The sequence below is a fragment of the Sebastes fasciatus genome, chromosome 19, assembly GCF_043250625.1.
Source record: "Sebastes fasciatus isolate fSebFas1 chromosome 19, fSebFas1.pri, whole genome shotgun sequence".
Classification (NCBI taxonomy): Eukaryota; Metazoa; Chordata; class Actinopteri; order Perciformes; family Sebastidae; genus Sebastes; species Sebastes fasciatus.
The window spans coordinates 3,558,062-3,571,316 of NC_133813.1; the positions used below are offsets into that span (position 1 = coordinate 3,558,062).

Below are 13,255 nucleotides of genomic sequence, written 5' to 3' on the forward strand. Positions count from 1 at the left end.
CCCTCAGCGAGTCTCTTTGGAGGTTTGTCTGTGGAGCGGAGATAAGGTTTTAGGGTCAGGACTAATTTAGAGTAACAACACAGAGGCTACCTTTGAAATACAGTGAGTGAGTGGCAGAATGGCAGATACGTGTGCATATATAATATTTATTATGACTATAAAGCCACAATTAAGACACAAATCACAATCATATAAAATGTATTTAGTTCCTAACTTCATGGCGTCCATAGAGGATGCAGAAAACATCATTTTTGACCGTATTTGTATAATTATTCAATATTTTTACATTCTGTTTAGATATAATTTTTTTTATTGTTAGTAGCGCAGTCAACCATTTATTAAAATCCGCAACTGTCCTCTTGGCCAGATGTTGAATTGATTATTGAAAATAACAATAAAATATTTTACATAAAGAGAATAAATAAATAAATGTGCATAGTTAATCATAAATAATAATATAAAGAAAAACTTTAAAACTTTGAAATATTTTCTGTAATGAAAGAAGGAAAAAGGCAAAAAATAATTGGGATTATATCACTACATGTAAATAGACTGTATTACAGTTGTTGTTTTTCTATGTGTGTTTGTATATATATTATATATATATATATAATGTTTTTTTTTTATTTAATTTAATTAATCAACAACATAGCTTTGCAATCCATTCAGTGTAAAAATACAGAAGTGTGCATGTCATCCATTTTTATAAAGAAATTTTTTTATTATAAAACATAAATAAATAAAAATAATAAACAAAAAGTAAGTAGAATTATCACATAAACCACAGTATTATTAAAATAATAATAATAATAGACGTATACATACAAATCATACAAAAAAAGATCATAAAATAAACATAAATACACATACTCAGTCACAGTTGTCTATAGCCAATCTATATTGTAATTCTTGTAACAGAAGAGTACAAAAACATTGAACTGTTTTCTAATAATATTTTTAAAGATTATAACTAAATATTTATGATTTTTTCAATGAGCATTTTTTCTCATTATTTTTCTTACTTTTTTTAAATTGATAAAATGATAAGCTGTCAGACAAATGTAGTAAAAAGTACAATATTTACCTCTGAGATGTAGTGTAGTAGAAGTACAAAGTAGCATAAAATGGAAATACTCAAGTAAAGTACATTACAAGTACTCAAATTTGTACCCTACTTGAGTAAATGTACTTTCCACATAGCACATCCATCCACCACATTTCTCTCTGATATCGCTGCTCCAGCCCTCAGGTTCACGTCGAGTGTCCGATGTTGAGACTCTCTGAGGGGGATTGAATCACTCATGAGGCAGCGTCTCATGTTTTTATCTTCCTCCTGTCACCTTTGTCTCTGCCTCGGTCCTCCACGTCTGACAAGATGACACCAAAGCCTTGTTTTATCCCGGCTCCTCGAGCTGAGGATGACACTTCATTCAGGTAGAGAAACATGCAGTGAGTGACACATTACTGCTGATGAACAGAGGGAGTCGGTTTAGACATGATATCTCATCCTGAGGCAGAGATGAAAGATCAGGACGGGTCGTCATGAGAGCAAGATATATATATTGTGAAGAGTCTCCAGCAGCAGGGGTCGAAAGTACATTTACTCAAGTACTGTACTTAAATACAAGTAGCGGGCTCAGTTTTAAAGCTAGAGTGATGATACTGGTGTCATATGAAACTAGAAAAACCTAATGAATCCATTGGTACCAACCATGTCATACAAGCTTGAGAAGGAGGTTAAATAATGCTCCAAACGTGTGCTAAATTTTGTTGAGGGAAAACTGACAGGGCCGAAAAAATACAAAAAAATGCGGAAGAAAAGCATGAGAAAAATCAGAAAAATGTCCAAAAAATATCCAAAACATTACAGGAAAATGTCTAAAAATTGGCAGAAGAAAACTCGGAAAAATATCCAAAAATTATCTGAAAAAATTCCGAAAAAAGGCGGAACAAAGGCAGAAGAAACGTCTAAAAAATGTCTGAAAAATTACCAAAAAAATTTCAAAAAGGTGGAAGAAAGGCAGAAGAAAAGTCCAAAACATATCCGTAAAATGTCTGACTCCCGTCAACGAATATCAGTTGTGCTCCTGCAGCTGGTACGAGGCACAAATGTTGTCGGTTAACGGTTAATAACCGGTTAACGAGGGGTCGGTGATCGGTTGAGAACATTTTTCAAAATGAGCATCCCTAAATTAAATGCATTGTTTTAGACTTAGACTTGGAGCCTTTATTGTCATTGTCATGGAAAAACAACGAAAAACAGTTTAGCAGCTCTCGGCAGTAAAAGCAAGTAAAAACAATCAGATCAAAATAAATTAGACAAATAAATAGATCATAAAGTGCAGGTGCTATTTCATCGTTGTCCTCCTCGTTGTGCTTTTAAAGGTGGTTCTAATAAATTACTTTGACTGTTGTAGGGAACTTTGAAAGGTCTTCTACAGATAAACATGTGAGGTTCAGTATCTAACTGTAGTTGCCAGTTTAGCCTCTTCTCTGGTTTACTTCATGGCTGCACAATCAGACTAGTTAGTGATTTGTTCAAAGAGCAGAAGCAAAGTTCAGACTGTACCACCGGCTGTAGATGGACTGGACTGATAATAAAAACATGCATAAAGGTGAATTCTGCCATGCAGACGAAGTAGAAAGTCCCGCTGGTTAAACCAGATCCTGCTGTGCACTGAAGAGGAAAATCACCTTAACGGGTAATTACACAGTCAAACATTAGCACCAATCTTTAAACAGCCCACTAAGTTTGAGATAGCAGATATATCCTGGTAAAGCATTAATTAACGGCTCCTCACACTTTAATACAATATAAAGGTAATAGATACCCTCAGGTGGAATTTAACAAAGGCATGTAAATTAACTTTAATGTATTAATTTTTTCTTTTATCGTAAATCTCACAGGGGAGAGATTACATTACACGGTTACATCAGGCGGCGAGGAATTATTCCAGGTCGAATGTTATCGAGAGGGGAGATTTTGATATTAAATTCAGGCTGCTTCTTTTCAGGTGGTTATGGGCTGGAGTGAAAATTAGCTCTTAATTTTAACTGAAAGCTGAGGTTTGTGGGCTTGTTGGATAAGTGAATAAATGGCGAGTATTAATTATCTGACAGGGATGATGTGGAAGACATCGCTCAGGATCAAACTCTGGAGGTATTAATAAGTATTTCATTATAAACCCTGTCATAAATAGCAATAAAAGCTTACATATAGTTCCACTTAGGAACGGATATATACTAGTATCTAGGGTCGCCTTCATGGTATTTCAGTAAAAAAACATTTCAAGCATTTATCGATTACTTTTTCACTAAATATTTAATCCATTTATCTGTTACTCCTAGCCAACTATTGTCAACCATTTCTCAGTTAAGTCTAGCTAACTGTTACAACCATTTATCTGTTACTTTTAGCTAACGTTAACTATTTCAACCATTTGTTACTTTTAGCTAACGTTAGCTATTCCAACCATTTATCTGTTAATTTTAGTTAATGTTAACTAAAAGTAACAGATAAATGTTTGGAATAGTTAACGTTAACTATTCCAACCATTTATCTGTTACTTTTAGTTAACGTCAATTATTCCAACCATTTATCTGTTAATTTTAGTTAACGTTAATTATTTCAAACATGTATCTGTTACTTTTAGCTAACGTTAACTATTCCAACCATTTATCTGTTACTTTTAGTTAACGTTAACTATTTCCACTTTTTATCTGTTACTTTCAGCTAACGTTAACTATTCCAACCATTTTTTCAAACATTTATATGTTGCTTTTAGTTAACGTTAACTATTTCAAACATTTATCTGTTCCTTTAAGCTAACGTTAACTATTTCCACTTTTTATCTGTTACTTTCAGCTAACGTTAACTATTCCAACCATTTTTTCAAACATTTATATGTTGCTTTTAGTTAACGTTAACTATTTCAACCATTTATCGGTTACTTGTAGCTAACGTTAACTATTTAAAATATTTTTCCTGTTCACTTCCATTCTATGTGAGCAAAGGGGCGAAAAAAGATTTGCCTCCGGTGGTGAAGCAAATTTGCATCTTTGCATTCACATGGAGGTGAACTTTGGTGAACTTTCAGCGCGAAAATAAGGCTACTATTATTACTGTACTTCTATTTTAACCATCCAGGCTGACTATTTCAACTCTTACGTATTACTCTTGGCAATGTCAGATGTTTATCTTTTAGTTTACTGCTTTAGTTTACAATTTATTTTAGCAGGAGTGGAACAAATGACTGTAACTTAACCACACTCATTTCATCTACCTACATCTATCCTTGTTCAGATATTTTTGAAATCATCATTCACATTTGATAGAGTGAGCTCCCAGTGAGGAGATGATACTTGATACTAAAGAGCCTCACCATCAGCAGCACTTGTTAATGCCAATCAACATGCGACGAGGGTCCGCTCTGTTGCTAGGAGACTGGAGAGGATATTTTCAATCGGTCCCAGCGAGACTCTGATTGGTCTGTCATCACTGGCCGCTGGTGTAACTGCCCGTGAGTGCAATTACTCATGTTTCGTCTTGAGAGTCATAACCATTTTTGAGTCAAGCAAATTTGTGTAAATTGACCAAAATAGCTATTGGACTGAAGCATTTTCACACAAACACAGGAAGACGGCTCCTCTGTGCGCCGAAAAACATCAAACAAACACCTGAAGAACCTGCTGTACATCAAGAGAAAAGAGCTTAACATAATTACACCACTAATTGAAATGTAAATCCACCTAAATAATTAGATTAATTAAGCTGCTGTATCACCAGATTCTCTCTTCCTGAAGCGTTTTATTGTGAAAAGCGTGGCCTTTCAGGAAACACCTAATTGCTATTGGCTGTTTCGTTTCGCCGTGACATTTATGAAAACTTTATGGGCAGCATTCACTCCAGCTTGTGACATTTTGGATTCCCCTTTTAAAGCTGTGAATAGGAAGGTTTTCTACTTTATGGGCCACAGGACTTTAAAATGAAACGGAGTCTGGTTGGCACAGATGAAAGAAAAGACAGTGATAGTGTTTTCATCCTGTAAGAAAAGGTCATAAATATGATGCATCTTGATAGAAACAAAGGTCTTTTTTACAGGTTGTTGAACTCTGCAGGTAATTGAAATGATGAAATAATAAACGGATGTTCAGACTCTAGAAGAAGTTTGATTTGGATGTGTGAAAAGACATCAGTTGAACAGAAGTTACTGGCGTTACAAACACTCCCAACAAGATGATCAACAGTTTTAACAGTTGTAGAAGAAGTACTCATATCTTTTACTTAGTAAAGTAAAAGTTGCAATACTGTTCTGTAAAACTACTCTGTTACAAGTAAAAGTCCTGCAAGATTTGGTGGAGGCGGATCACATTTTAACTACTTTATATACTGTTGGATTTAGTACATATAATAGTACGTGAATTGCATTCTATTTCTGGTGAAATATTACAGTATTGCGGCATAAATATCCCACAATGCAATGCGGTAGTGACGACAACATTCATAAGTCTTTGACAGACAGCTCTGTAACATAAATAACGCTTCAATTGAAGTGTAAGTGTAAGATTTCACTTTGCTATATGCATAATATATATTTTAAATTAATCCAGACTTTGATTCCGTCGTTTTGGTCACATGAGGTTGGCACGGGTTACCATGGTTACACGTCTCCAACCGGCAAGGAGGCTCTCAGAAAGTGACGACGTAAATTACTGCTCAGTGCGTCCGAAAAGACACAAAAGTATGTTGAACGATAGTACACATATTGAGTATGTAGTGCATAGTATGATTTCACTTTTGGGGTTTTTTAGCAGCCAGTTAGCTTAGCTTAGGCTACATACTTCCCCCTGCTTCCAGTCTTTATGCTAAGCTAACTGGCTGCAGGCTGTAGCTTAATGTTTAACAGACAAACATGAGAGTAGTATCAATCTTATCATCTAACTCAGTGACAAAGGCGTATTTCCCCAAATGTTATCCTTTTAATATGCACAGAAAGCCAATGTCTGAAGTCACACTTTATGTAATATTTGTGTAAAATGCAGATTTCCCGCCACAACATCAACATTTCTTCGTGTTGTATGTTGTGGTTTTACCAGAGCCAGACACCCAGTCTGATTACTTAAGGTGGCGTGACAGTCATGGTGCATTAAATCAACTGAGGGATTGAGGATCCACCAGCTCTGGTATGAGTTAGACATAAAGCTGCTGAAACAATAACACCTCTGCTGCTAACCCATGCTGCTTAAACTACTGTTAATCTCATAAAGAAGATAAATCACCTGCAAATAATGTTATCATCTAACGGAGTCAGTAAACACCTTTTGAACTCCGTTTGCATTCCTCTCTGCTTGAAAGCCACTGAGGGGTTGTAATCTGACTGCAGATCTGTAGTTTGGGGCTACTTGTGTTGTGTTGTGGGGCAGGTGGACTGTTCTCCCTGCAGTCACCCCCCCTGAGCCTTCATTTGCATAGCGGATCAGATTATCATTACATTATGTATTCCAAGGACAAGCCTGAGCGTGATGGATGATTGGTGCAGTCGAGTAATCTTCACCAAGGTGCTTTGTCCAACCTCGTATTTCTGCCTCGGAAAAAAAAAAACAGTGATGTACAGCTCTGCTGCTCCAGGGTCAGACTCTCAGTCCACAGATTCAGTTAATATCTAATATACCAGGCATTATTTTTAATTTAGAGGACCAGTGTGTAACAATTAGGGGGATCTATTGGCAGAATTGGAATATAATATTAATAAGTATGTTTTCTTTAGTGTATAATCACCTGAAAATATGAATCAGTGTGTTTTCGTTACCTTAGAATGAGCTGTTTACATCTACATAGGGAACGGGTCCTTTTCATAGAGTCCGCCATGTTTCTACAGTAGCCCAGAGAACGGCTTGGGTCAGAGTCGATAACGTAACTCGCTGCCATCACCGCCGCTGCTCTCTCTCTCTTGCTTCACCACTCACTTCCCACCAATGCGAATCGAATCATGACCTTAAAATCGAAAGTCAAATTGAATCGGAAATTTGGAGAATTGTGACACCCCTAGTAGATTGCTGTACATGTTTGTAGTCATGTTCATTTTATTTATTTATTTATTTATCTATTTATTTATTTATTTATTTATTCATTTATTCAACCCATTGTGACCATCCTGGGAGAGTTATCTCTCCTCAGTTGCTTTCTCTGAGGTTTCTTCCTTTTTTTTTAATTAAGTTTTTCCTTATCCGATGTGAGGGTCCAAGGACAGAGGAGGTCATATGCAGTACAAGGGGCACATTTGTGATTTTGGGCTATATAAATAAAATTGCTTTGAAAATTGAATTAAAAAAAGATGTAAATTAAACTTTTCCTGAATAACTGATACTTAAAAGAAAAAAAAAAAAACATAGATTTTTAAGCACAAATACCAAAGTTAGTCCAAATGTAAGATGCAGAAATTGTATGATATATATAAGCTTTTTAAAACTTTAATGCAAGAGTACAGTTCTAGCATTCTTAAATTATTTGTATATTTTACCATGAAAGAGAAAATAAGGTGAAAAAATGGATAAACAAAAATGGTAGGAAAGATAAAACCATAACATATAAAGGGGGAAACATACACAAAAAAGACAAAAAAGAATCTCCACATACAGAAACTTGTTGTTTTTCATGGAGTTCATTGACAATAAGACAAATATATAATATCGCCATTAATCATTTAATGTGAAGGGTCACCTTAAAGCTGTTAAACCACAAAGCATCACCTACAACAAGCCTAAAATACAATACTAACATAGCGTGTAAATCATTTCAATCTCACTGATACTTCATCTTTTGAAATTCTGACATCTGATATCATGAGACAAACCGTCTCTGCAGTTCTCATAGTAGATAATAGAGAGTCAATGGCTTTACTAATATGGCAGCAGGAGTGGAATAACAGGCCGGTCCGAGCAGGATATGTGTGTGATTAAAGGTGATAACATTTATCTGCGGTGCCAATTACACAGATGGAGTTACAGAAATAAGCTTCTGTCTGTTTACAGGATGTTCTCATTGACGTAGAAACCATTTTGTTGTGCATGAATGTGGTCCAAAACATAGCTTGAAGTATTGTAGAGTTAAGTGCACAGAGATACAACAGGATATATGTGTGACTGACAGGCTGATGCTTGTGAGATGTTGACTATCTTAAGGATCACCTGCTGTTAAAGCTTCAAGAAATAACAGACTGAAAGAAAGAAAAATCTCCATGAAGTGGTGTGTTGGGAATTTGTGTTATAGTAATGTTAAAGATAATGATATATTCAAGCATATTTATTTATTTATTATATTTATTTCTATCATTTAATGGTCCTTTTGTTTCCTCAACAAAACTTATTTTTTTGTAAGAGCTTCCTGTCTGTAACAGGCCCCTTACAACAGACAGGAAGTGGGATAAGGAAAGCTTAAACTTCCCAAATTATCTTTGCAGGAAGTAAAACGAGCAGTAACAGAAATTATGACTTCCTCTTTTAGGGCAATAATCTGTGAGTCAGAGGGACTGTTCACCCTCAGAACCAAACTGAACTTTAGAAACATTAAGATAAACATCTGTCTGTCAACATCCTGCTGCTTGACATACAGTTTATTCATGAATACAACTGGTGTTGATGAAACACTTTAATGGGATGATTATAATCTGGTGAATAAACCTTTAACCAGTGGTGGAGGAAGAATTCAGATCCTTTATCTAAGTAAAAGTACTAATACCACTCTATAAAAATAATCCACTTCAAGTAAAAGTAATGCATTCAAAATGTTACTTAAGTAAAAGTATGTAAGTATCATCAGGAAAATGTGCTTAAAGTTTGAAATGTATTACAATGTACTGTATATGATGAATAATTAATGAGTATCCTTGTCATAGATCCGGTTTTAAGAAGTATTCAGATCCTTTACTTCAGTAAAAGTACTAATACCACTCTGTGAAAATACTCCAACAAGTAAAAGTCCTAGATTCAAAACCTTGCTTAAGTAAAAAGTATTAAATTGACTTTTTATAATGTACTGCACTATTTTTTTTCCATTTCATTTTTGCCATACTATACTGCGACTTTTTTTTTTGTGAAATGTTCGACCTACTATACTATTACATTTTATAACATACTATACTATGAATTTTTATCATGACATTTTTTACATACTATACTATGACTTTTTTATCACGATATTTGACATACTATACTATGACTTTTTTTTCGTGAAATTTTCGACATACTATATTATGACTTTTTTTAATTTCCTAAAAAAAAAGTCATAGTATAGTTTTTTATAAAATCTCGTAGTATAGTATGTCAAAAATTCTCACGAAGTCATAGTATAGTATGACGAAAATTTCCCGAAAAAAAGTCATAGTATAGTATGTCGAAAATGTCATTAAAAAAGGCATACCATAGTATGTAAAAAATGTCATGATAAAAAGTCATAGTATAGCATGTCAAACATTTCATGAAAAAATGTCATAGTATAGCATGTCGAAAATTTCATGGAAAAAAGTCATGGAATGTGTCGAAAATTTCACGAAAAAAGTCATAGTATAGTATGACGAAAATTTCCCTAAAAAAAGTCATAGAATAGTGCCAAATTTCATGAAAAAAGGCATAGTATAGCATGTCAAAAATTTCATGAAAAAATTTCATAGTATAGCATGTCGAAAATTTCATGGAAAAAAGTCATGAAATAATGTGTCCAAAATTTCACGAAAAAAGTCATAGTATAGTTTTTTATAAAATCTCATAGTATAGTATGTCAAAAATTCTCACGAAAAGTCATAGTATAGTATGACGAAAATTTCACGAAAAAAGTCATAGTAGTTTTTTATAAAATCTCATAGTATAGTATGTCAAAATTTCTCACGAAAAGTCATAGTATAGTATGACGAAAATTTCCCGAAAAAAAGTCATAGAATAGTGTCAAATTTCATGAAAAAAGTCATAGTATAGCATGTCAAAGATTTCATGAAAAAATTTCATAGTATAGCATGTTGAAAATTTCACGGAAAAATGTCATAATATTGTATGTTGAAAATTTCACGATAATAAGTCATAATATTGTATGTTGAAAATTTCATGAAAAAGTCATAATATTGTATGTTGAAAATTTCATGAAAGTCACAATATTGTATGTTGAAAATTTCACGAAAAAGTCATAGTATAGTATGTCAAAAAAATTTCATGAAAAAAGTCGTAGTATAGTATGTCGAAAATTTCACGAAAAAAGTCATAATATTGTATGTTGAAAATGTAATGAAAAAAGTCATAATCTTGTATGTTGAAAATTTCACGAAAAAGTCATAGTATGTCGAAAATTTCACGAAAAATAAGTCATATGTTTAAAATTTAATGAAAAAAGTCACACTAGTATTTCGAAAAATTTCACAGTAGTATGTTATAAAAAATCATATATTATAAAATCATAGTATATTTTGTTATTAAAAATCATAGTATAGTATGTCGAAACATGGAAACAAACAAAATGATTGTATGGACTATACTATGACTTTTTTTTTACATCAACTGTTATCCTCAAGAGTTTATAAAATCATAAAATAAAAAACATGAAGACTTAATCCTCTCAAAAAACAAATTTAATTAAAACAAAATGTTGATTCAGTAACAAGTTTATAAAACAGTGATTTTAGTTACATAAATAAATCGATCAGTGTATCAAATCTTATTTTCAACTTCATGAGCATGTTGACATGGTTGTACAATCATTTTACCTAACGTAATAAATAAAAAGGGAGCATATTTCTCAACAAAAAAAAGAGCTACTAAGAGGAGACGACACTGATAAAAAAACAGATGAAATGGAGCTTTTAAAGCACAGAATACAGTTCGGCTAAAAGAAAAAGAAAACCAAAAGTCGTATTGGTGTATGAAAAAAGTTTGGTAGTTAGAACTCCCATTTGGTTATTTTAAAGCATTAAGACAAGGCAAGAAAGAAGGCTGTTCTTGTGTGAGGAATTCTAGAGAGAAATAAAAATGGAACAGTCAAGATCGACAGTAAAGAGCAACTTTCTGTCCTGCACAAAGTCGGGATGTCAGAAGAAGAGGCGTTGGACATAAAACAGAACATTTTGTCACTGAATCGCTGCAGATTTCACTTTGAATATCGCAGCTGTATTTCGTCCCTCCACAGTCGTCTCTTTCTCTTCACTCCTACAATCCTCAATACGCGTCTGTGTTCAGGGAGAATACACACTGGTGCATGTCCACTTCCTGTCTTGGTTTTTCTGCAGTTCATTACATGTCTGCAGAGCCACTTCTGTTGTGAATTGGCCCCGATGCAATGTTTTTTGAAGTCCTTCTGATATGTTTTTTTTGTTTTTCAAAAACCAAAAAGTACTGCAGCTTCAAGTATTGTGCCTTACATAGAATATTCTGTCATAAATTAGTTAACATATACATTTTTTTTTTCAGACATATACTTTCATATATACAGGACAATAAAATGCTTTTGTTCTCTTTTTGTTTTTTTGTTTTTGTTTTTTTTAAAGAGAAATCCCTGAGAATGTTTGACAGTTTCCACAAGTTTGTGTTTCTGTGACAGTAAAAAAAGAAAAGAATGTTTGAACACTGCAAAAGCCAAACAAATATCGAACCCAGTAAAATGTGAATTTATCTCTTCACAGATCAGATGGGCGAGGACTCGGAGGAGGAGGGCGGGAAGAGTAAAGCTGGATCCTTTAATAAAAGAGGTACTTGTCACTTCAGATGGAGTTTTTTTTCCATTTGGTTTAAAGCCGTTTGTCTTTTCTTTGAGGCTGTTGAACGTTAGCTGAGGGAAGTAGGAGGAGTGCAAGGTGGACATTTTGCCACTGGACAATACAGTATAATATACTCAGTGTAAAACTCTCTCGCTTTCATACATATATAAAGGGAAACACGCAAACTTAATGGTTTTATACACGTCAATACCAGCTGTTTGCCTTATGGTTTACAGTGGAATTTTCTTCAATTTCAAACTTGTCATTTTTAGGAGAAAATTGACCCTAAACATTTAATCTTATTCCTGGGACGTCCAGTTAGTCTGATCTTGTTCGGTACGACTGTGACTTTTTCCGCAGTGTTTGCCTTCAGGAAATTATCACATTCGACCGCGCAAAATCACGGGAATAAGATTTGCATGATTTTAGGAGGATTTTCACTTCAAGTTAGAAAGGATATAAAAAAAAAGAAATTTGGTCGTTTGATCAACCAAATCTTTCTCGAACGAGCATCATGAGTTTCTTCTTGCCCTTGTATATCTGTTTCAGGTTGTCTATGAACTGCGTGAACTGGATGTGTCCGTCGTGCGCCATCAGGAACGTCTCTCTGGCTTTACTGAGGAACTCTATGAACTCGCTGTAGTGGCGTGGGCTGATGTGCGTCAGCCGAGAGTGCGTCGTGTTGATGTACGCCCCGATCGTGGCGTCCAGCAGCTGCCTGAGCGGCGCCTTGTCCAGAGGCATCAGCTTCCCAGAGTTCCTGCGACTGTGCAGCGCCACCATGCCCGGCGTCGTCAACGTGCACCGCCGCAAAATGTCCGACAAGACGGTGGCGCACTTCACGCTCTTCACCACCAGGGGGATGACGGACGCCAGTTCGTTTTTCCCCAGCGAGTGGCTCAGCGCACACGCCCACAGCACGTCATTGATCGCTGGGTGCGTGTCCTGGTTGTAGCTGAGGTTCAGGTGAGTCATGGCTAACGTTGCTAGTTTGTACGCCCTCATGGGGTAACCACGGTGCTCCATGTAGCGTGCTATCGTAAACAGCTGCGTGTAGTTCATTCCCGTGGCGGCGGCGTCCAGTACAATCTGATAGGCTGTCTCGAAGGCAATGTGGTCCTTCTCGCAGAGCGTCAGCGCCGAGAGGGCACAGTTTTGGGGGTCCTTCATGGCACACTGCAGGGCCAGGGTGCGGGCGGAGTTGGCCAGGTTCTCCTGCTGATGGCAGTCCAGATGCAGGCGGACGATGGTGCTGTTGGACATGACGGTGCTCGCCACGACGCTGGTGGCTTCGGTGGGGGTGAAGAGGGTGTACCAGCTCTGCATGATGCTGTCCAGCGCAAACACACCTAGACAGAGACAAAAAGAAGTTAGTTTAACATTTAGATCTTACTGAATTCATTGTGGTGTTTCTCAGGGTTCAATCATAGGTCCTCTGCTTTTTCCATTTTACATGCTTCCATGTTGTTCCGTTTTCCCTAAATAAGATGTCCTCTTTCACTCTACGTAAATCCCCAAAA

At 35.5% G+C, this 13,255-nt stretch overlaps 1 protein-coding gene and 1 long non-coding RNA gene across 3 annotated transcripts in view; one reads left to right on the forward strand and one right to left on the reverse strand.

Moving 5' to 3' along the window:
- The window catches only part of LOC141756879 (uncharacterized), a 52,060-nt gene extending 40,284 nt beyond the window's left edge, over positions 1 to 11,776 (forward strand). The window contains exon 5 of the long non-coding RNA XR_012591536.1: positions 11,661 to 11,776. This is a non-coding gene — a long non-coding RNA (uncharacterized LOC141756879). The remainder of the gene's footprint in view (positions 1 to 11,660) is intronic.
- Positions 10,596 to 13,255, reverse strand: part of LOC141756877 (zinc finger SWIM domain-containing protein 6-like) — a 73,265-nt gene continuing 70,605 nt past the window's right edge. For both annotated transcript variants that reach the window (XM_074616836.1, XM_074616835.1), the window contains one exon: positions 10,596 to 13,084. In XM_074616836.1, coding sequence (XP_074472937.1) covers positions 12,222 to 13,084 — 863 coding nt within the window. In that variant the 3' untranslated portion in view covers positions 10,596 to 12,221. The remainder of the gene's footprint in view (positions 13,085 to 13,255) is intronic.